Raw genomic sequence first — 23,437 nt, 5'->3', positions numbered from 1 at the left:
ACCAAAACATTCTGAGGACCGGACCTCCAGAGAAAGCGACGGGGACCTCAGTTCCATGTTTCACAGTGAGCTTCAAACCAATGATGGACATAATTAAGAGCAATTACAAAAAAGACTGTAGCTGGGAGCTGAGGCACCTCCTGTTCCCTCTGATTTTCTCACAATTGCTGGATTTGGGAGGTCCTATCAACACTTTAGAATAAATAAATGAACCAATCTAAGGCTGGCAAAAGAAACTTGCTTATGATGGATAAAGTTACTTGCTTATGATGGATAAAGCATTTCTTCAAATATTTCGTTTGCCAGTGGTCTCTGTATTTGCCTCACCTAAGTTACTTTCAGGATTAACTCTTTATGTCAGTCACAACATAAAAATCCCTCTGAAACAAAAAATAAACCTTAACAAGTTGCACAAGATAAACGTAAGACGAGTTTAATAAAATTATCAAATTTCTCCAGAGAATCAGAGCACATGCCCACAAACACAGCTATGGTCACAGCAGAATTCAATGTTTTTATGTGAACCATGCTTTATTAAAACATTTTCACACATTGAAATTCCTGTTAGGATTCTGCCAAACAGATCAGCTGAAGCTGTAAATAAGACTTGGACGACAAATGAACTGAGAAGACGGATGAGCCTTTAATACAAGTTCCTAGTTGCCCTGGAAGCTGAGGTGATGGGAGAGATGACTGGGATTTGGCTCTCAGAAGAGGTGCTTTTAGGACAACCATTGCATCATGGCCTCCTATGCATGCAGCACTGGAAGGTCTGACTTCCAAGTGACAAAATGACGTCTCAGCAGGGACAGACAAGGTCTGAGCAACCATCTCATTAAATAAGGTGCTGCGTATGTGAAACCATGGTTCACAGAACAGTGTCTCGGGGAAATCTTCCGCCTCTTTACAAAGAGTTTAGTTCAGACAGACATGTTACAACCCATCCTCAGAAACAAGTGGCTGTGAATTAGCCTGGACCAAAGGAGTGGCTCGCCAGTCCTGCTCCTAACCTGTGTGAGCTGAGAGTCCATCATCTGGGAGGCTCCCATACCAGCCTGGTTTATTTGCCCCTCATAAACCAGTGCCTGGCTTCCGTTCATGGGCTGATAGGGGGACCCAGACTGGGTTTTCACCACCTCCAAGGGCTGCATGCCTGGGAAGGCAGAATATGGAGGCTTCAGAGCTGTGCCTCCTGTCAGGACCATGGTGCTGGGCTGGGACAGACTGGGGTGCATGTACACCTGAGACCTGCAGGAAAAAAACATGCTTCAGTCATGATGCAAAAACCTTTGGAGACTGTACAAGCGCATCCTGCCAAACCCTATCTGGCCTGCCATCAGTTGTCAGACAACTAAACTGACAGCTTAGAAACAAGCTGTGATGCCACTTTCCATTTTAGTTACCAGGATTTTTTACTTCCACTCTTAAGCTTTTACAACCACGTCCTTGTGTTGCCAGAATATTCAACAGAACAACATTTTGTAGTATCTAATATTTATGTTTCAATATCCCACATGACAACCTGTGCATCAGCAGTTAAGGGAGGATTCAGGTTGCCTAAAGTCTGCAGCAGATTTGCAAAGGAGGAAAAAATCAGAAGTTAAAGATTCCAACAAGTTTAGCAAATAAGAAGGGTTTATTAAAGCTCAGTGTTTAGGCTTTTGAGGCACTAAGTATACTAATTCAGATTTTTCACTCTCATGCTCCTTACACTGGCTCTGTTATTAGGGGAAGGAAACAGCACTTGAACAAAGGGGAAAGGGAAGATGAGTGTGGGGTATCTGACCAATGTGCCCAGACATCAGGAACGTAAGAGAGCAAGCCACAAGGAAAGGGAAACAGGAAGCAGTTACCTGAAGGGCTGTATGGAGCTGTACATCTCCTGGGACTGGGAAACAGGCAGACCACCCCTCAGTCCAAGCTGAGCTTGGGCCTGTAAGGATGTGTGGAGGGAAATAGGAATCTGTTGAGCAGCAGCAGCCTGCGGAAGAAATTAATATGACTGAGAGGTACAAGAGGAGCCAGAAACTCCCCAGGGCTGTTAAAAACCCATCAGTTTCCCGCATGAGTCAATCTGCAGGGACAATTACCTACACTGGGCTCTTACCCAGCCCTGCATCACTCCCCAGAACAGCAGCACTGCCAGGGAAGACACTGCCCAGGCAGCCAGAGGTTGATGCCTGCAAGAGGCATTTGATGGACACGAGGGAACCAACACGCTCCTCACACAGAGCAGGCAGTGACAATCCCAGCTCTCACCTGCCTGTACTCTACCTTGAAAGAGCTCTCCCCAGCCCTATCAACACCCTATTTACTATGAAGTTACTCATTATTATTGACTGGCTGGGGGATTTACTGAAAGTCACTTCATCTCACACAGGCCTCAGCATCTGCTTCAGTTAAAACCAGTCCAAGGGCACTGGTACAGAAGGGGAAGAACTCCTCAATTCCCTCCCTTCAGTTCCACTAACCTCTGACACCCCCTGGGAAGCAGCATTCAAGGAACCTAAAGGGAGCCCCATCTAATTTCCTTTGGGCTAGGAAAGTGAAAAATTACTCCTTGTTTCAGAAGTGCCACCACGAAGAATCCTTGAAATAGCACTTGCAAGCTGTACTGCTCCCTTACCTGTTGGTAGCTTTGCTGCTGAGGTATCGTCTGAGGGACCAGGCGGGGCTGACTTGCAAACACATGGCCATCCAGATACAGGGGTGGAATATGGTTACCTGGACATCACAAAAGGCAGGCTGTAAATTCAATGTACAGGGGAGATACAGGCACAGAAGGCTGCAGAGACCTGCAGGTCAAGACTATTTCCTACCTCTCAGCAAGTTAACACAAACATAGTACCCATTCAGAAGAGTCTCTGAAGCTCCTAAATCCACATAACATCATCAGCACTAGCAGGATTGCTGAGAATTAATCATACCTTCGTGTCAGAGGATAAATGTAAACCCAGGTTTCCCACCTCCACAAGAGTCAGACACTAGCAGCTCAGAAGCTGGTAACCTGTACTCTGAACTAAATGCCAGAAATCTGCTCTGCAATCATCTCATCTTTGCAGCTACGACAGACAGAAAGAGCAATGACAGTGTTTAAGGCCTTGACACATGAGATCTAACAGCCATATTCACCCCAAGGGTGGCACCAATTAGTAACTGTTGTGCCACTCCTGTGCTTTTGTGCAGATATGAACCACAGGATTAAGCAGCCAGATTAGGGTGGGTGAGGAAGGAAATCACCTGACTTGGAACAAACTGTTTACCAAGTGAAAGTTAATAACAGAGTCACTACACATTTCACTCTGTTCTTGAACTGAGACATGAGAAAATGCATGCATGAGAAGTCCTTTGGGACCCAGGAGTCATCCCATGGAGAGAATCCCAGTCCATTTCCTCTTTCCAGATGCTCTCCCTAATTACACACACTAACAAGACTGAGTTAAGATTTTCCTTTAACTAAAAGGCAGCAACACCTTCCTCTCTCCCAGAGTTCTGTGAGCTATAAGCCAGTTGCTGTTTTGCTAAAAGCAAAAGGTGCTCAGAACCTGTGCCTTTAAAGGCAAAACAAGCAGAGGAATGGCTGATAATGATATTGGGACTGTTGAAGCCTCTCAGCCATAGGTCTCTCTTCCTTTCTATTCTACTGGGCACACAGTAAAGGGTAAGCAAGATCTATTGAGACATCAGACTACACAGGGAAAGCTGTCTTTGTATTATCTTTGTATTAAGCTTTCACCTGTCACATTCTTTAAAGAGGGGAGACAGTCCCTCTTTGTGCCTTGCCTGAGTTGTTAAGGATCTGTCAAACACCTGCCAGGCAGTTACTCTACACAGAAGCTCTTCTCACCATGCTCTCATCTACCAGAACCAGAGGATGACTCCCAGATCACAACCAGACAATGCAAATGCTGCTGCAGTTTGCAGGTACCTGGAATAGATGCAGAAGGTGCTACAGATGCCACAGGCATAGGAGGCATAGAAACTCCACCAAAAGAGCTGTAGCTGACACCGTTGGAAGCTCCAACACTGGAAGGAGGCTGGATGCCTGAGCCTGCCCCTCCTGGGGAGTTCTGTTCTGGTAAACTCGGAGAGTTTTCCCAAGCTTTACGAGCAGACTCCATCTATGGAAACAAAGAGCAATAACTACAGACAGTTCAAATGGGGAGGACATTACCAAAGCCTACAGGTGCTCATCTGTGTCCTATGAGCTCAAATTCCCTGCACTCTAGGCACAGTGGAAAGCTGACAGGTCTGAGGTCAAGGGGTTCTACAACAATTTCTAATGGACAAGAATCTTTCAGAAATACTCAAATCCCCTGGTATTTGCTGAGCTTCTCGGTTTTGGGATGGAGGTGGGTTTTGGTTTGGTTTATTTGGTTTTGTTGTTGCTCTTGTTTGTACACTTGGGTGAGTTTTGTTTGGTTTTCTCCTCTCTTTATGCCACCAGGCTTCCCAGGATCCCTGAGCAGCCACCTTGCCCAGTAGAGAAATAGGAAAGCTCTGCTGCACTTGGTTCTACAATTGGCAAGGACTTCCTGCATTCAGGACTTAAAACACACACCCCTGCACTCATGTTGAACAGCACGTATGTGCAACTTTTACAAAAGCTAATTAAAATTTAGCAATATCTAACAAAATACTCTGGGAAAGATGTCCCCACAGAGACACGGTATCCACACACCTTCAGCTTCCTTACCTTAAGAGTAAGGTCTGCAGTGGGGAAGGACATGGGGTTCAGGCCGATGCAGCGCTGGAGGTGATGATCCCTTCGCAGGATGGGAATGGACTGTGTTAACCCTGCCTGAAGGGAGAGTCATGAAAGGTGAGTATTTGTGAACTCTTAGGAGAATGGGATGAGCCACCAAGGCACACAGAGTGAGCTCAGCTGGGCAGCTGCAGTAAGTGCACAGCAGAGAATTCAGTCCCCAGGGGTACGGCAGGAGCCAAGCACCACATTCAACTGGGGTCCATTCTGCTCTTGCAATAAAGGAAGCTTTGGCTGTGTGCTAAGACACCCCTCTATGCTGAACTAAACCAGCTTCCACTTAAACATCAGTTTGATCCAATAACTTCCATTTGCAGAAGAGTTCTCCTTCCTGTCCCATATTTAGAAATGACCTAAGTTTCAGACAAAACCTGCTTCTGAAAAGAAACATCCTAAAAGACAAATCTCCAAAATCAAAACCAGACAGCCTACAAACTTGAAGACATTTCAAAAGCAGCTTTGTATGTGTCTCACATTGCTGTCTACAGCTGAGCTACCAGCTGGGCTTTCAGTGTGCTCACTCTTTCACACAGAATAATAAAATATTGGCTGGAATAAGCTGGGAAACCTCCAAAAAGGCCTGACCACCATGTTACAGTCCTCTGCCTTGCTGTGACATGTGAAACCTTCTGAGAAAGCCATGCAGTCTGGGTCTGAACATGTCACCATCTGCATCGTGGCCATGTCCAACACTTGTGTCTCAGTGGAAGAGACTGGTCATCTCAGAGATGGCTTTACACAGGTCACAATGACAATGAAGTTGCTCTCTACATCACTTCTGTGTTTGTGACACTCAAAGTATCATGAGATTTCCATTTTGGATTTCAGTGACATGTGCTGCCTAAGCATGAAATATGAAGTCAGATGCAGACATGCTTGCTCTCTTTGGAAGCATCTGAGATTTACCTAAGGGGTATCTCCAATGAGTCAATGTCAAAAGGAAAAAAATACTTACATTACTGGCCAAGGCATCCTGCAATTTGGTGACAGGGTTAGCTGCAGTGCCAGAGGCAGAACCAGGTGGCAAGCTGAAATCAGAGTCCTGAAAAAGCAAAACACATAAAATTCAAATCCAGGTCCATGGGCCACCCCTCTGCTTTTCATGGTTAATGACTCTAGCCTGAATTATGACACTACAAACTGAAGACTGATCTCCAGTAAGCCTTGCTGGAAACAGAAAACACTTCTCAGCACTCAGCAGCAGGCAACCCCCAGAGGCACACAAAAGCTTGGCCATGATTTTGCCCCTCACCTCTGTTACCACCCCAGCTGGTCCTTGGGACAGTATTTTCAAGTGGATACTAAATGTTTGCCAGGACATCCTGAGTCCCTGGTCTGTGTCAGTAATGAAATCGAAGGCAAACCTACAGCTGGAAGCTTCCTCTAAATAATCCTTCTGCCTCAAACCACTTTTCATGCCTCAACAAGATCAAATCACCAAGAAGATAAAATTAAATTCAATCCTCACTTTAGGATTTACTCCAAATTCAATGGGTGGCACAGGAAGTACAGAATCCACGTGAATTTCCACCCCATTAACAGGGGGAATATTCCCTTCCAGCCGTTCCGTTCCCTCCGAACCCTTTCTGTTTTTCAGGGAGCGTTCGTTGCCGATTGGTCCGGGCTTGTGTTCCTTGTTCTGTCCTGAGCCTTGATCTGAATCCTTAACAGGAAAGCAGAGAGGCTGAGACACAAAGACCGAATAACCCAACCTCAAGCCTTAAAAATGCTATCAAACAACACTACAACCACTTCACAACGTCTCTCACTCTGTGCTCTGGCTTGGCTGCGAATCCAGATTACCTTTTTATCAGTTTGCTTCTGCACTTGCTCCTTCTGGCAGTCAGGCTTTGAGTCCACCAGGCCAGCCCCATTCATCTCCTCTGGTTTGAGGGTGCCATATGGAGAACTGCGCTGCGAGGAGGTCGCGGAGGATTCCCGAGACTCCGCGCTCAAGTCAATGCCACTATCCCCCTGGCTGCCTTTAAATCCCTGCTATGCAAAGCACGAAATGTGTTAAAGCCCCGGACTCCGACCCAGCACCACCGAGGAAAAAACATCCCAGAAAACAGCAAGACCACGTCCCTTTGTCAAATCGCCATCCTGGTTAACTGCAAAGGAGTTGGGCCTGACCTGCAGCACCCCTTGGCTGCTCCTTCAGCTCTACACAGCCCTGAGACACGTGAACTGATGCACCAACCAGACCATGGCTTCAGAGTAAGGAAACGTGTCCCACAGAACAACTAGGCTGAGACTGCCAAACTCACTTCACATGGGACCAAAACCAAATTTCACCTCCTGGTCTCCAGAGGTGAAGAGTTCAGGAACTCCTCTGCCCTCCCTGCGTTAAGGCTACAGCTACACGCTGCTCACAGGCACAAACAGGACCTAAGGGATTCCACCCTCCTCAACCACAGTGTGCACCCAGTGATGAGCATAACCCTGGAATAGCTCTATCACACAGTTACTCCAGATTTATACCCACACACAACACCAAGCAGTGCTTGGCTCTTTAGGTCAAGATTTGTACAGCATCAAGCTCAAATTAAAACTGCAAAGAGACAGTTTAAAATGGCACAAGCAGAGCTGAGAGTCACTAAGCACAGATGGAGCAATGAGAAGCATAAAAGCCACCTGCATTAATACTTTATACACACAATACCTTGAAGGGCACCTTAGGAGCCACTTACCTCGGTGCTGGACTCAGTACCATTAAAGGTATTTACAGGCTTGCTCCAGGAATCACTGCCAGGAGACTGAACGGAAAGTGCTGGAAGAGAATGGAGGGCAGGGTTCAGCTGCTTGGAACACAGCTATGAGCACACCCTGTACACATTACACCATCAACCTTCCATTTCTAGACATGAGAAAGGGTATTTTCACCACCTCAGAACATTAAGTGTTGCCCAGACATCTGAGACATGATGCAGCAGAGAACACAGGGTATGAGGAGTGAGAGTAGAGAACAGGGAGGAGACTTCTTAGGGAACATCACAACAAGACAGGTCAGAGAGAAACAAGGGAGGCACTAGCCGCTCAAGGCTAGAGATGAGAAAATGTAGGAAAGCAAAATAAGAAAAAGTAGATCCAGCCCAAGCAGCTATAAAATGCTGTATAGTAGTATCTTGACATGAAACAAAGACCCAAGAAGCAGATTAGGAGACTGACATGGCCAGCAAAAGGAGGAGAATGGCTGAACAGTAGAGCTCACAACAGAGGCTACTCCACATGCCTGCCAGCTCCCCTCCCACTCCCAGCAGACAGGAGAGGGTTGTCCCCTCTGAACCATGGATCCCGTCCTTACTGCACATCCCAGAGGACTCCAGCTCCATGAAACCCTTTGGAACAAACAGACTCAAGCCTACCTGGGCTGTTGCTCTCCCAGATCTCTGTGCCCAGGCTGTTTCCAGACACTGTAACATCACTCTGCTCCAAGCACAGGCTGTTCTGCTTCTTAGCAAACCGTGGAGGAATGCGTGACTGAAGGACGCGGGCCTTGGCTGGTGCCTGTGACAGGAAAGGCACAGGTGTCAGGCTGGGAGGCTCCCCCAGTCTGACAAGGCTGGAAAGAGCTGCCTTTTGCAGTGTGAGGTTTTCTTCTGGCAACAACACAGAGCGCAAAGCCATGCACTGCTCCTGCTGCCCAATATCCCACCAACTACAGCCAGCAGCTGGCTTAGAGAGCCAAGCTGCTTTGGATGAAGACCACTCTAGAAAATTAACTCCCAATTAGCAATTCTGCAGCAAGCCAAGAACAGTCAGAAATCAAACTCTCCTTTTCAGACCAGCAGCCCTAAATATGCTTCTGGGGCCCAATACAGGATCTGTACTACTTTGGCACTGTCGACTGTACGTTCTTCTGTTCATACAAACGCTTTCTGGGGCCCTGTTTCTCTGACTGCAATCCAAATCATGTAACAGGTCCAACTTTTCTGTCTCCCACTCCTCACCTGAGCAGCCTGTTCCTTCTTCCTTCGCTCCTCTTCCAGCAAACGACGCTGTTTTTTAGTAAGAACCTCAATGAAGCCTTCCCCTGCCATGGAACCAACTTCATTCTCTTCTGCTGTGTTCGACACCCGATTATCCATGATGGTACCTGCACAAAGCACACAGAGAGAACACAGTGCAATGTGTGTGCATGTAAAGCTTTATAACTGCAATAATTTCAACAGTGCACTCCAAAGAGAATCCATGCCACAATCAGTTCACCTAACAACACAGCAGCAACATTTAGAAAACAAAATCATGTAGTCTGCTGACATCTACCAGCCACTGTTATCTTGCAGGACTTTGCTGTCTCCTCTGTTTCAAGATGAGCACACTTCAGCCGGAGGAGCTATGTGATAACTCAGATAATTCTCTTTTCAGAGATACTAATTTCTTGCCTCCCTGCCATTAGCTCAGCCTCAAATTCCCCACTCGGGATTGTCTCTCAACTTCCTTCACAAAACATAAATGTCAAGCCTAAAATACATTAGCATCTTAGAGAGAAATACAGAAATATTCTCCCTAAACACAAACTTTCTACAGAAGAAACATCAGAGACACTGTCAGAACAGGCTGGAAAGTTTGCATTTAAAATTTAACAACAAATTTACCTTCCATTTTTTTATTTAGATAAGAGTTTTCTTGTTTCTACCAATAAATGGAAAAAAAACCCTTCTAAACTGATATTAAAAATTACACTGAATTGAATCAGTCAGGCATAATACGTTATCCTCTTAAAGAAACAAATGAATCAAGATACTCACTTCCATAACTCAGTTCAAACTGCGACAAGGCCTCTCCCTTCTCACTTGCTCTTTGTGCAGTGGATTTGTGCTCTTTCTCTGGTTTTTTACCTGGCCCCTCAGCACTCTCTGAGTTCACATGGGAGGCCCTATCCAAGCTATAAATGGAGTGGCTGCTCCCACCACTGCTGTTGCCAAGGGCTCCTCCTTCTTCTGGAGACCTACACAGAAAGAAGGGACAGGATTTAGTTTTGTGAGCAGAATGTGAACAGGAGTGACAAGAAGAAAATTCCTGGGGTGTATGTCCACTCCAACATCTGCATATATCACAGATCAGAGAACAACTTTACCTTTTGCTCTTTATCAGGGTCCCATTCTGCTGGCTGTCGTATCTGGAAGCTGCTCCCACACCAGTTCTGACGGACTGCTCTGCAAACCCTGCCGGCTCAGCCTTGCGGCTCTGCCTGTCCACCAGCGGCCTCTGGCTTGAGAAGCTCCTCTTTGCCAGTTCCCTCTTCTCTCCCAAGCTCCCAGTGCTGAGGCCACCTTCCAGCTGGCTCTCACTCTCTGGAGCTCCGTCTCTTCTCTCCCGCCGCTCGCTGAAGTCACTGCTCTCAGACGCTGTCTCCCACTCCTCATTGGCATGGTCTGAAGAGTTCTGGTAGGACAGCTCAGGAGAGCGTCTGCCCGAGATGCTGCTCTTCTCTGCAGTGCCCAGTTTGGATCTGCCTGGCCACTGGCTGGGCAGCAGATTAGGGCCTCCCTCCTCGGGGTTCCACTGCCCAACTGATTCCCTCTCCTGCCTGAGGCGTCTGAACCGTGGGGGCTTGTCCTGGCGGGGAGGACGCCGCCTCCTGAAGGGCCTGTTCTCTATGTTCTCCTGATCTGCTGAGTAATCCTCCTGGAAAAAGTGCCTTTTGTCATCCAGATGACTCTCATCAAAAACCCGGCTGGAGAAGGAATCCGTGTGTTTGTAAGAATCCTGAACGTAGTCCCTGTCAGACTGCTGCCTGCTCCCAAAAGTGTCTGATGGAGACGTGTGGCTGTACTCTTGCCACCCTCCTCCCCCACTCCTGCCTTGCCACTGGGTGGGCTCCTTACCCATGAACCCCCTTCGCCCATAGCCAGAGTTGCTCAGTCTTGGTGGCAGTGATCTCCCAAAAGCTCTTGGAGCCCTCATCTTAGGATCCAGGCTATTGTGATCATCTGAATAAATTTTGTTGGACCTCCAAGACTCTTTGAAGTCTCCCTTTTTCAAATCGCTGTCCTCCCTGTCCAGCACAGAGCCTTCATTGCTGTTCTCCGAGCCCCTCTGCCGGCGGCGCTTGGGGAGCTCCTCATACTCTGACCCTTCACTGTGTGTCTCGCTGGCAATCCGGCGCCTCGGTTTGCCTCTGGGGAAGTCCTCTGGCTGGTTGAACTCCCGGAGCCCTCGGCCCCGGCTGCTCCTCTGGTTGTTGTTGTTGTAGACTCCCCTGCTGCTCACAACCGTGCCTCGGCCTCTGAAAGTGAACTCTCTGAAGCCTCTCCCTCGCCCACGCCCTTGACCTCTCCCACCGAAGGCTTGCTCCTCATCAATGAAGATCCAGTTGTTTCTTTTTGTGGGAGGAAGATCGCTGCTCTCTCTGGATAGTTTGTTCTCCCAGGTTCTTTCTGGCTTCTCTTCTTCTTCCTCCTCCTCTTCTTCCTCTTGGGATTTCTCAGCCTCTCGTGCAAGGCTGGTTTGGGAAGAACCTTTGTCATCCAGCAGGTAACGTGTGGAGCTCAGCAAGGCAGTAGAGTCATCTGACTCATTTTCTACCTTCTGAACAGCCGCCTTCTCCTTCAGCGGGCGTGAGCTGTCCTCTCCCTCCAGTTTAACCTTCTCCATCTCCTTCTCTTTCTCTTCCACCTTGAGAGCTTTCAGGACTGGTTTTTTAATGGGGCCTGACCGCCGTGTCCTGCCCATTTGCTCCTGGGGCTGCCCGCTGCTGTTGCGGCTCTCAGGAGCCCACTCTGCTGTCTCTTCAGTGGCCTGTTTGGTATTGGCTCCTTCTTTCTTCCAGGGGTCAGCACTGAAGGACTGCTCATCCCGGGGTACTTCTTCAGCACCTTCTGCTGTTGTCTCAGCAGGTTTCTGATGGTGGCTGATATCCCAACCGTTATATTCAGGTTTCTTCTCTGCTTGGATAAAATCAGGCTCCAAGGGTGAACACCTCAGGTTTGCGTGGCGGCTGCCAGCAGGACAGGCTTCCTGCACACTCTCCTGGTGCTGGAACAGGAGATCCTGGCCTATCCTCTGAGAAGACAGGCAGCTGTCAAAGTCTGCTTGGGCCTTCTTGTCAAAAGCATTCAAATACTCCTCCCCTCTCTCCTCAAAGAGATCTCGCTGAGTGCTCAGACTCTCCGGCCTTCCAGAGGCAGAGTAACTTTCATTCCTGAGAACAAAACAAACAACAAGAGAAAGGTAATGCAGAGCACAGCACAAATCCAAGGGCCCAGGTTGGATACTAGAGGTGAAAAGAAATAAACAGGTTTATGGTAAATCATGAGGCAATTAACCTATAAATACCAAAATGCTGGGCAGAGCTGCTGTGGCCCTAGGCTGTACTGCCTGGTTTGTTGAATCAATGCATGATAAAGAAAACAGTTCCTATGATGGGCAGCGAACTTAAGAAATGAAGGGAGATTTATCCTACAATGATGCAGAGATCTGAAAACAAATAATTGTTTTTGGAATGTCCAAACAAAGTAGGAGACAAACTAGTAAGCATCAGAATTTTTCACTCATTGTTTTTTATACCTTCCCATGTAGGTGGACAAGGCCTCCTCTCCCTCCAAACAGGCTGCAAGCTGGTCAGATAGAAAACTTCTGAATAACTTAGCCTGTAAACACCTCCACAGCTAAAACACTGAGGAGTGTAAGGGTGCTCCCAGATCAGTACCTGGGCCTGTTCACAAACATCTTTCAGGCCAGCTCTACATCTGCTTTTCAGCAGATGACTTACAGCAGCACCTCTCATCCCAGCACGCATGAGGACAGGGGAATTCTGCACTCACCTGGCATGCAGCCCCTCCATGCTCATGCTGTCAGCCTGTTTCTGATGTGACAGGGAGTATCCTTTGCTCTGCAGGGATGTGTAGCTGTCCTGGCCCCACACTGGCACAGGATCCAAGGGAGCAGTCTTCCTCTCTGCTTGCCCTGCCTGACAGTTCTGATCTTCAGACCGACAGCTGCTCCCACCGATGGAGTCCTGCTGAATCATGGGCTTCATAATTCCTGCTCAAAACAGAGTTCATGCCATTAGCACCAGGATTTCACAGACAAGAAGAATTTAACAATCTCCTAGCTTGACTCCCCTTCCTTCTCAGGCAGCAGGCGGCTGCAGCCATGGAAACCTCCCTTGTAAAGGGGAGCCTGTGCTTGGAAAATGCACAGCTGGGAAATACACCTGGAGTGATACAGAAGATGACACAGCTCTCAGAGCCCAGCCCACACAGACACTACACAGCATCATTGGCTTGGGATCAAGCAATCCACAAACTCCAGGGAATGAGTTATACATCCTGATGTTTACATTCACACCTCTGAAGATCAGGACAATATAGGAAGGTGCAAAGTGCACCGTTCAGGAACTACAGGGTTTCTCCATCACACTGCCTAAAAGGAGTCTACTAAGATTTCATATTATTACAATCACTCCAAAACTCATCCTTGTCCTCCAACAGGCAAGATCAGTGGATCTGCTACTCTTTCCTCCAAGGGGAAAGATTAGTCACATCCACAAGGTCACAAAGCAGACAGGGAATGTCTCCCACTGCAGGGCAGAGAATGGACAGACACATGTCTACATGCCCTCCCTCCCAGTCTCCCACCAGCTCCCACCGCAACCAGCTTTCTAACCCCCAGAGAAGGGATGCCAGCCAGAATGGAAAGTCTGGACAGAGGTTACGACACAGAGGAAATTTCCAGATATGAACCAACTCAAGAGCCAAATAAACACTGAAAACACCTCACCTGAAGGGTGAAGGGCTGAGGGGTAGAAATCCACGGGGGTGCGACTCTGGGCCATGCGAGGGTCCATGTAGGACGGCATCATCATCCAGCGGGGGTCGAAGCCCAGCATCTGCGGGTGCGGCGGGTAGAACGTCCGCTGGGGATGGGAGTGGGACGGGGCAGGATAGACCTGCTGCTGCCAGTGCTGCATCTTGTACAGCTGCTCCTGCAGGGAACAGGATGGGCCATTGGACATGGCGCCAGGAATCACACTGATGCAGTGCTCAGCCAAAGGAGAACGCATGCCATCATCAAAGGATCAATCTCTAATCAGATGGGAGGGTGGGGAAGACACTCACTGCCAGCTGGGAATGTGGCAATTGTTATTCTGTAAATACCAGAGCAGCCAGACTATCACACCACTGTGGACCAGGCTATGTGGCCAAACACAAGGGATCAGCTTTAAGACCACTATTTGCATCTTCTCAACACTCCTGAATGAATACAGGACAGTTTCCTGTCAAACGCCATTTCATAACTGGAACTAAGTATTTCAGAAGAGGTTACATTTTTCAGGAAACGCATCTCTAATTTATTTAGTGTGTAGATATATTAGTTCCACCCCTGTCAGCTTAACAGATCAGATAAAAACAACCTAAATCACATTAAGAGAGCAATTAATATTTTACAGTGTTTCCTGGGCATCCTTCAGAGACAGGCTGGCACTCGCAGGTTGTTTCCCCATCTCCCACACAGCCAGTTCACCTTCCCTTAGCTGAGGACTGCCATGATGTGAATTTGATTTGACATTTAACTTTTGCTGAAGGTCCAAAAATAATATATATTTGAAAGGAGTTTTGTGTACTGAAGAAAGCTTTCAAACACTAAACAGCTCCAATTAACATCAAATGCATCTACTTATTCGTCAAATGTGCCACCATATTTTTTTGCTAAGCTTACAACAGTGTCAGATATTCTAACTGTTTATTAAAAAAGCCAATCTTCAACTGCAGAGCAAAAGAGACACCTTTAAATCTGAATCTGACACATCCTTACAGCAAGGAAGGCTCTGATAAATGCAGATTATATCTACATTACCTAATCCTCTGGTACCTCAGAGAAAATACTTCATTCACAATAACAACACTTTTCCACCTTATTCTCTTCATGGAGCTACCAAAGCAGCAGTACAAGCCAGCCAAAACATGCACTGCCTCATACATACTAACATCACAGAGGATAAGAGAAAATAAAATAAAACTTCATGTTCTTCCACTAGTGATGACCTGTGGTATTATTAGCATGACAGCAAAGACATCCGATTCATTTTAGTTTAAGAGCATTCCTTTTCAAGAGTAACATTAGGCAGCATTTGCTGCTGTACATCTGAATCATGAAATGTCAACTGCCGAGCAATGAGCACGGGGAACATCCATAAAAGAGCAATTACTGAGCAAAAGCCAATTGTGAGCTCTTCGCTAAGATCTGCAGCAGCATTGATGATATCCCATTTCAAGTGGTTATTTTATGAAGAATGGCAATTAACTTTGCATTATCTGAAGCCTGGATACTCTGTCCCTTGGTTTGGCTCTGCTGCCCTACAGAGGCTCACTGCATCTGGCAGCAGAGCTGCACAGCACGTATGGCACACACAGCACTGAAAGGTCAGGCAAGAGCCACGACGCACAAAGCAGCTCAGCTGATGTCTCAGTGCCCCAGAAGAGTTTTCAATGCAACAAAAATGAAACATTTAAGACCAAACATTTTTACGGTGCAAAGAAAACAATGGTCTCAAAGAGCCTCACAGAAAAAATCCAAGTAGGTATTAGATGAGAGCTGAGCAAAGGACCAGCCCTCTGCAAAGGCAGGAGGTGGAATGAGAAGTGTGCCACTCCAGAACTCCCTCCAAGTCCAGAAGCAGTCCAGGAACTTGCCAAACTAAATAGTTTTGCTCTGGCAAGCAAATGGCTGCCCCTACCTACAATGGTAAGGACACAACAAGTGCTGAGTGAAATGGAAGCAGCTGAACCTCTAAGGGTTTCCCCTTCTCCTGTCCTGTGTATTCAGGCACTGCAGCAGTGCTGAAGAACAGCAGCTCATCTTGTGCCAGACAGTGAGATGTTCATCAGGTTCAAGGCTAGCCCAAGGAACAGAACCTCCCCTGGGCCAGGCCTACACAAGCACCAAGACAGCCACTCAAGGGCTCGTGGTTTTGGATGTGGGTACACCCGCAGCTTCTCCTGCTCATGAACATTTGCAAACCAGAGCTCTGCCACAAACCACACAGCCATTAGAGTTCCAATTGTCAGGAGATGCCCAGACAACCGTGCAAGACAAGTCAACATTTCTGACAGCACTGTATTTTTCTCCCAGGCAAGTGACAAACCTGGCAGAGCTCTACCCACAACAGCTCGAGCATCACAGGGTGCAAGGAAAACTCATGTAGCCCACAGAGAGCCTTTCTACCCAATCAGACAGGATATTTCCACGATCAGAAGTACTGAAAAAGGCCAGGGTAAAATCCCATTTATCTCCTCCCAGCCTAAAGACTGATGGTGTTGAGAACTGAGCAAACACAGTGGTTTAGTGGGGGCCCAGAAAATGGGTTGTGAGCCATTTACCTGCTGCTGTTGCTGCTGCTGCTGCCTCTGGAATCGTGGGGGAAGAGACTTCTGGTATTTGTTGAATTCTTGTGCTGGCGAAGGAGCTTCTCTGAGCTCCTCCTCACTGCTGCTTTGGGCTGCTGGAGCAGGACTCTCCTCTTCCAGATAGCCAGCAGAGGCATCCTGCGTGTGAAACTCAGGGGTTGCTGCAGAGAAGAAAACAATCCCTCAAGAGCCTGCTCACGACAGAAATACATGGCTGAACCTTACAACAATCATATACAGCACATCCTTCACCTTGACAGCCCTATAGAGCGTTTTGTCCATCTTATTAAAATAAGATAAATTTTGAGACCCTCCTTTGCTATCAGCCTTCTGCTTAAGCACTGGGGAGGAAGTCCTTTTCCCCCTTAGTCCTTAAACCTGGCAGCACTTACTGGCTTTCTGATCTACGGCTACAAGCACTTAATATTATCATCCAATCATGAGAAGCCCATGAGGCCCATTCCAACAAGCCCTCTGCTAGCACAGCTCACTGAGCACAGATAAAGGCAACTGAAGAAGTTTGCATTTGTTTTAATAGCTTTTTTTATTTAATCAACCTTTGTCAACAGTGCAAAATACTCTGCAGAATACAAGCAGCAGCTGATCTCTCAAGGGCAGCTGAAGGACCCTCTGAACACTACCACCCAGGAACTCCCCCACTCCAACTAAAAGATCAGCACAATAGCAAAAAATGCAATTTTTACAGGGGGAGGCAGGCAGTGTTTCTGTACCTTTACGGAAAGCATGGCCATTCTCTTGTGTAGTGTTTTTCTCTGTGCTGGGAGGTCGCACATCTTCATTCTCTGTGTGCTTCTGTGTCTCCCCGCTCTTCTGAGCCAGTTTGCATTTCTGATCAAGTTGCTTGAGCTTTGCAGCACAGGCTGCCAGGCGCTCCTCCCTGGCTCGCCGCTCTTCCTCCTCCCGTCGCCTCCTGGCTCTCTCAACAGCCTCAGAGATCTCAGAGTGCACAAACTTCTGTCTCACAGGCACCTTTTCTTCTTTATCCTCTAGAGACTGCTGTCTGAGAACACTCCCCAGTGCAGGCTTCTGCCAGAGAAAAAACATTCCTCCATAAGCATGACCCAACCAGTGCCTCTGTCTTGAGATCTGCATCCCATGGTGACAATATCCCCTTCTGACTTCCTCCCCTCTATCCTCAAGCACAAATCCCTCTGTGTTACTGGGAAGAGTTATTGATATCTGGTTCAGTAACTCCATTTTCGCACTGACAACCCCACTGTTCTGGACCAGCTTCAATTTCTTTTCCCTAGTGGAAGTGCTATGCAGATAGATTTTTCTCCAGGTGGATATAAACTAAGAATAGAGAAATTCATCAGCATCTCATTTCCAATAAAGTATCAAACTGGCCTCTTTAGGACAGTCAGTGATGGGCTTCCAGCTCACCCTCATGAGTTCAACCTACCTGGTATTCTGAGGCAGAGCTCCAGCCATTCAGCTTCCTTGGAGGCTGCTGTGAATCCTGTGCTTTCCGGACTGGCCGGGACAAGCCAACTGAATCATTCCAATTCTTTCCTTCCTCCAAGGTGTGCTTGACATCTGCACTGTCTGCAGAGCTCAGAGACAACTGTCGCTGCCTTCTGGGATCCCAGCTGTTCCTGTCACATAAATAGCTTTATTATTGCATTTGCTATTTGCTTCAAGAAGCACCTGGAGCCTAATCAAGTGGCAATGGCAACTGACTCTAATAAAAAGGAAAGAATCATAAAAAACCAGCAGAACAAGTGATGTGCTTCTCTTAAGGTGCATAAGGATCAACTCCACTATTGTGCAGCAGGATAAAGGTGAGAAAAGGGGAGGAAAAAAGCCTGGCAAACTGGCAGTCAGCTGCTAGACCTACACATATCCTTGAAGGCCACTCAAACACTGCCCAGTAAAATCAGCTAAGTCACAGTAACAAATCGGTGGGATCAAGACTCCACATTTAGAACAAGTTTTTAAAGATCCTGGTATTGCTCACTTTTACTAAAGGTAAACTGTAGGTGCAAACACAGTGACTTCTTACCACTTCTGTCGTCCATCTTTAAGAGTTTCTTCCTCTTCTTCATCTTCACTAAACTTTAGTTTCTCAGAGTAATCCACTTCATCATGAATGCCTACAAAGGCAGCAAGAGAATAGAGATTTATTAGAGGAGAGAAACAGGCCCCTTGTCCTGATAAAGCTTATGCCCCCCTTTAGCACTAAATTCCAGGACACACAGGCTTGGCATGAACTACTCACAAAGCCAAATGTCCAGCACTGATCCTGGAAATCACAGAATAGCTTGGGTTGGAAGGGACCTTTAATGTCATCTACCTACCTCCCCCTCAATGAGCAGGGACAACTTCAGCTGGATCAGGCAAGAAATATGTGAGCAGTGTGGACATACACTAGTGAACAGCTGGACTAGTCCCAGAGCAGGAACAGCAAACAGCCTGGGAGTGGGACTGCAAATGAGAGGGCAGTCGCCAAGCCAGACTGTGTGCAATTGGATACTGAATGCCGTGACTGAAAAAGCAGGACTAACTCTCCTTCCCATCACCCTCAGTCCTATCCCTCCTGCTGTGCTTGGTGTTTTCAGATTTTAGGAGTCTTCAGATCCAGTTCCTTGAGCACAATGTGATGGAAGGATCAGAAGGATCCATTGTGTCATCATTTACACCAACTTCACAACTACACAAAGCTAGAGCATGAAGGCACTTTACCTGCCCATCCATCATCTGCATCATTGTCCAGCTCATCCAGCCCCTTCAGGTTCTCTGCATTGATGATGGTGGGCCGAGGCACTCGCTCCAGCTGCTGCCGAACTGGGCGTGTCGGGCGAGACAGGCTGAGCCTGTTCTCTTTTCTGTAGGAAAACACAGAACTGGTCAGAAACAGCAAAAAGAAAATCAAAGAATGCAGAGCTGAGTTTGTAACACCAAAGCAGTCCTTTTCTACTACACACTTATATAGAATGCATTCAAGTTTCTCTCCCTGTCCAGCAGTTTCTTCCTCTTGTCTACCTGGTACCCACTTCCTAGAACTTACAGATCAGAGCTGCAACCCCTCCACTCTAGGATCACATCCCAATTCCCATGTCTGCCTGCTCTCCAGACACACAATGCTCATAGTCTTGCAACATTTCAGCTGCTGTTGTAGCTGGACAAAAGCACTGCTGCTTTGGGTACAAAAAAACAGGGTCCCCCTTTGATGCCTGCAGATTCACACATGCAACTGCATCCTTGGCCCAAATTCTTGCCTAGTTTAAGGTTCGTGTCACACCCTGAACCTGCCTCTCAAGTGGGAAAGTGATGGCAGCCTTACCCATCCTGGTCATTCATCTGGAATTGTCTGAAAGGTACCCGGGGCTCAAGCCGAAGCTGAGGAACGGGGAAAGACCCTCGGTCCAGCGATGCAGGGGTTTCAGATGGCTGCTGTGGACACATCTGGAATGAGGCAAAGCAGAACAGCCTGGTTTTTCTCCTTGCCACAGGAAGGTTTAGCCAGATTAAGTTACAACATGTGCATGCTAGCTGCACCAACACAAAGGGGAAACAAACATTTCACATCTGGCTGCCCAACAGGCCACATGCTAATGGCTCCAGCTCCAGAGGCTAAGGGACAACTGGACAACTTCTCTTTGGGCTGAGCAAGGCTGTGCTACACAAACTAAAAACACGTCAAAAGAAGGATCCCTGAGCAAGCCCTGGCAGCCAACTGACAGTCCAGAAAACACATCCCAGCTGCCTTCAACTCCCCCCTTATCTTAAGAACGAAGGGCATCACAAAGATATGGAGAGAGGGTCACTCACAAAAGCAGGCAGCATGTCATGGTACGTGGGTGGCTGGTAGACATTTCCCATGAACTGCGAGGCCCCTTTGCGGAGGGGCTGAGCTGGGCGGAGAGACGGCTCCTTGGCATCGCTGGCGCTCGCTGAGGAGGGGGCGCCGTCTCCAGCGCTGGTGGTCTTGCTGCCCAGCTCAGCAGGGGAGGCGGTCAGAGATGTGGCAGAGGTGACGTTCCTCCCACCGCCCTCCCTCCAACTGGTGACATCTGGAAAGGAGGTAATAATGATGTTAATATTTGTAAATGCAGGCAGCCACTCTGCCGGAAAGTCTCGAAACCTCAAGTACTCTGGTCAAGACCTAATTACCCCAAGGTTGTAGAAAAATATCAAGGATCAAGAAGAATTTCCAACTGTGTTTATTTTCTTAAACAGAGGAGCAGCATCAGCTGTTACAAAGTAATTGCTGCACCAGTGGTGTCCTTATTTGCCAATAAACCTGAACTCCTACCAGAGTGTTCCCCATCTCCACAGTCCTTACCCTGCAGAATTAAGGCAAATTAGATGCAAGAACAGTGAAAGAGAAGCCACATTACACACACACTGATTTCACTGTGGCTTCCCCAGCCTGGGAAGGGGCCTGCTTTGCAACATCACGCAGCAATTCTTATTAAACAGTGTAGTAGATGTCAGTCCATACTTGTCTGTCTGGACCACAGAACACCAGCACCACACGCCAATCTGTGATCAGCTGCTAAGCAGTCTGACATGTGTAAGCTCATAAAAAGATAAAAGGAAATGTAAGGATGAAGTTCTTGGTACTACAGTGAACTGGCACCCCCTGCCCAGCACAGGGTCAATGGGGTTACTGGGCTGGGCTAAGGCAGAGAGACACAATCCTTCACTCACTCTGGGGGCGGAGGCTTGGTCCTGGCCCATACGACGGATCTAAGGCGCCCTTTTCTTTGCCAACCTTGTCCTGCTCGCCAGCTGCTTTCAGCGTCGGAAATTCCTCGGGAGAGAAGGATAACAGTCGGCTTGAGGCCCTTGAACCTGTCAGACAAATAAGTGTGCGACTCAGAGAAGATCTTTCCACTGCTTCAACTCCCTTATGAGACCAGCCTGGAAATGCGTTTCCTGGGAATCTGGGCCTCTGGCACATTTAAACCCAAATTACTATCGTACCAGCACCTCACTTCACATCCCCAACACTCTCAGACACTGTCACCAACACAACAACACGTGTCCTCACCCAGCACTCCCACACTCAGGATCTCCATTTGAATTCTCACATTCAACGAAGTCAGTGAACTTTCTCAGCTTCCAATTATTTTTGTGAAGTACAGAATTCAGACAGAGGCAGAGATATAAATTCTGCAGGATTGCTCAAATGATACCCTGCTATCAAGTATTTGACATCTCTATCCAGACTCTTTTTGCTCAGACCTCACTCTGCCAGGAAAGTCTATCATTAAAATTTCTGTCGCTCTATCAGTGAAACACCACAGGTAAGGACAGATGTTCTGTGCTCTCCTCCCTGCTGCAGCATTTTCAAGATGCAGATCACTGGCCAGATCAGGCCAGGCTCATTTCTAGTCACTGGCAAATTGTCTTGCTGAGTCATCAGTCACTCCAGAACAACAGTTCTCTGTCAATTCTAAAGATCTGCCAGTGACTGGCACACGAAACACAGCAATTCTCCTAAATTTGTTGGCAAGATAACACTGAATAAAAGGAAATTACAAGCATTATTATACTATTACACATTAAAATAATTGCTTTTTTGAGAACTGTTTCTTAGTGTAACTTGGCTAAAGCTCTCTTAAAAAGGGCATTTCAGAATGCTATTAGAAGCATCAGCCATGAGTACTGAAGACTTGACAAGAGTCTCATCTACCTTTCTCCTTCCTTGCCCTGAAGAATCAAGACAGACTGGCTTAAGTAATTTTAATTTTTTTGCAGTTTTCTGGAACTTGCACACTGTGCAAGACATCCCATGTGAAATTTCCAGGAAAGACTCTGCAATAGCTGCACATAACACCTTCAATTTTAGACAGATGAAAATACTTGAGGAGGACTTGCCTAATTTATTGCAAAGTAGCTAAGACTTGCTGAAGAGTTCTCATTTTTACTGAACTAGAATGGCACAGAAACTGTCTTTCAGGGGAGACATCTATCCCCAGGTAAAGCTGCTCAATTTAAGGACTATTTACATGCAGCCATTAACAATTTGTACTCTAACCGTAAGCAGCACCACACTGAAGAAAAGTTTGGTGCCCCTTTTATTTCTCCAAATGTCCTTTATACAAAGACACAGGCATGGAGAAGTCCACAATTAATTTATTAGGCCACTTTTCTTCAGGATACACCCTCCAAAAGAGATTTTACAGCTCTAAGACTTAAAAAGAGCAAAAAGCAAGAGATTGTCCTCTTTGTCTGTAATACCTGAACTAGCTAAGAAGGAAAAGCAATTGTTCAGTGCCACTAGAGAAGAGGTGCAAGCATGGGATGGCCTAAGAAATCCTTTCAGACAGGTTTCTGATGCTTTTGTGATTAAATTACCTTCTAATTAAGCTGCTCTTAGCCACATAGGCAACTGTTTTCTTGGGTTGAGAACTCTATATTGTTAAGTGTGACCTAGAATGAGTTTTCAAAAAATCCTTTAAGAACATTGTTAGGTGATCAGATTTCAAAATGACTGTACAGGAGGTCTACACAGAAAGAGTCAAAAAAGTACCAATTAACCAAACAAGACAGTCTTTGCACTGGCCACCAGCCTCAGGCAAGTACAAGTTTCTGCTTTAACATTTAGCCTTTGAGAAACACCCTCTCACTAAGGGCCTCATTTAATTTAGATAAATTTGTCCCCTCTGTTTATGCAATCAGCTGTCTCAGTTCTTTCAAATATCTCTGCAATTTCACTTGACAAGTGAGTGGTTCCAGGTCTGTTCACATTTTAACAGTGGAACTGAGTTGTTACTCTCACTATGGTTTTAATGGCACTACTCAGTGCAGCTGGAAGCCACCTCCTGTGTGGAAATGGATGCATCTGAACACAACCAAACCCCCAATTCATGTTAACACTGCTTCAGGATTCTCAGTCAAGCAGAAGCCATTAGCAGCACAGTTACTGAGGGACACTTAATAGCAAAGCCTCAGCCAATGTGTAGGCGAGTGCACCCTGCAGCAGCTCCACTGCCACTTCCACCCACTGCCACTGCAATTCCCTTGGATCACAGATACTGAACAAGAACATTCCAGCCTCGCTTCTGACTACCCAGTTAGGTGAAGAGCCCCTTGCTACTGCCCATGGAGATCCCTACATCTCCCCTCTCCAATGTCCCTTTCTTCTTCTCTTCTAAATCCCTGCCCTGTTTCACAGTGTTTACTGCACCTCTGTTACACACTGCTCTGGGCTGACTGAAGATGCTCATGATGGGGGCAAACGTTTCCTTTCTCCTTCAGAACCTTCTCCTCCCAGAACTCCCTGCTGCATCCCAAGAGCATGACTTGCTCTGGTTCAACGTGGCCATGAGACACATTCTGTTCAAGC

At 47.1% G+C, this 23,437-nt stretch overlaps 1 protein-coding gene across 7 annotated transcripts in view; it reads right to left on the bottom strand.

Annotated features, from left to right (window-relative positions):
- The window catches only part of PRRC2B (proline rich coiled-coil 2B), a 46,617-nt gene that overhangs the window by 7,087 nt on the left and 16,093 nt on the right, over positions 1 to 23,437 (bottom strand). For 6 of the 7 annotated variants that reach the window (XR_005259264.1, XR_005259263.1, XM_038156073.1 and 3 more), the window contains exons 6-28: positions 20,794 to 20,937; positions 19,912 to 20,153; positions 19,424 to 19,545; positions 18,823 to 18,965; positions 18,143 to 18,233; positions 17,543 to 17,735; positions 16,851 to 17,166; positions 16,093 to 16,280; positions 13,493 to 13,697; positions 12,535 to 12,754; positions 9,846 to 11,912; positions 9,517 to 9,716; positions 8,716 to 8,861; positions 8,131 to 8,272; positions 7,456 to 7,535; positions 6,569 to 6,760; positions 6,234 to 6,428; positions 5,721 to 5,807; positions 4,697 to 4,801; positions 3,929 to 4,121; positions 2,627 to 2,724; positions 1,854 to 1,981; positions 1,011 to 1,248 (exon numbers count right to left, since the gene is read on the bottom strand). Coding sequence is in view for 5 of the 7 variants with exons in the window: in XM_038156073.1 (XP_038012001.1) it covers positions 1,011 to 1,248; positions 1,854 to 1,981; positions 2,627 to 2,724; positions 3,929 to 4,121; positions 4,697 to 4,801; positions 5,721 to 5,807; positions 6,234 to 6,428; positions 6,569 to 6,760; positions 7,456 to 7,535; positions 8,131 to 8,272; positions 8,716 to 8,861; positions 9,517 to 9,716; positions 9,846 to 11,912; positions 12,535 to 12,754; positions 13,493 to 13,697; positions 16,093 to 16,280; positions 16,851 to 17,166; positions 17,543 to 17,735; positions 18,143 to 18,233; positions 18,823 to 18,965; positions 19,424 to 19,545; positions 19,912 to 20,153; positions 20,794 to 20,937 (5,735 nt within the window). In the remaining 2 variants the exon portion in view is untranslated. The remainder of the gene's footprint in view (positions 1 to 1,010; positions 1,249 to 1,853; positions 1,982 to 2,626; positions 2,725 to 3,928; positions 4,122 to 4,696; positions 4,802 to 5,720; positions 5,808 to 6,233; positions 6,429 to 6,568; positions 6,761 to 7,455; positions 7,536 to 8,130; positions 8,273 to 8,715; positions 8,862 to 9,516; positions 9,717 to 9,845; positions 11,913 to 12,534; positions 12,755 to 13,492; positions 13,698 to 16,092; positions 16,281 to 16,850; positions 17,167 to 17,542; positions 17,736 to 18,142; positions 18,234 to 18,822; positions 18,966 to 19,423; positions 19,546 to 19,911; positions 20,154 to 20,793; positions 20,938 to 23,437) is intronic. The other variant, XM_038156074.1, reaches the window with a different exon arrangement.

This window comes from Motacilla alba, chromosome 17, assembly GCF_015832195.1.
Source record: "Motacilla alba alba isolate MOTALB_02 chromosome 17, Motacilla_alba_V1.0_pri, whole genome shotgun sequence".
NCBI lineage: Eukaryota > Metazoa > Chordata > Aves > Passeriformes > Motacillidae > Motacilla > Motacilla alba.
Note: the sequence above shows the minus strand (reverse complement) of the source record. Positions and strands in the feature narration are given on the sequence as shown.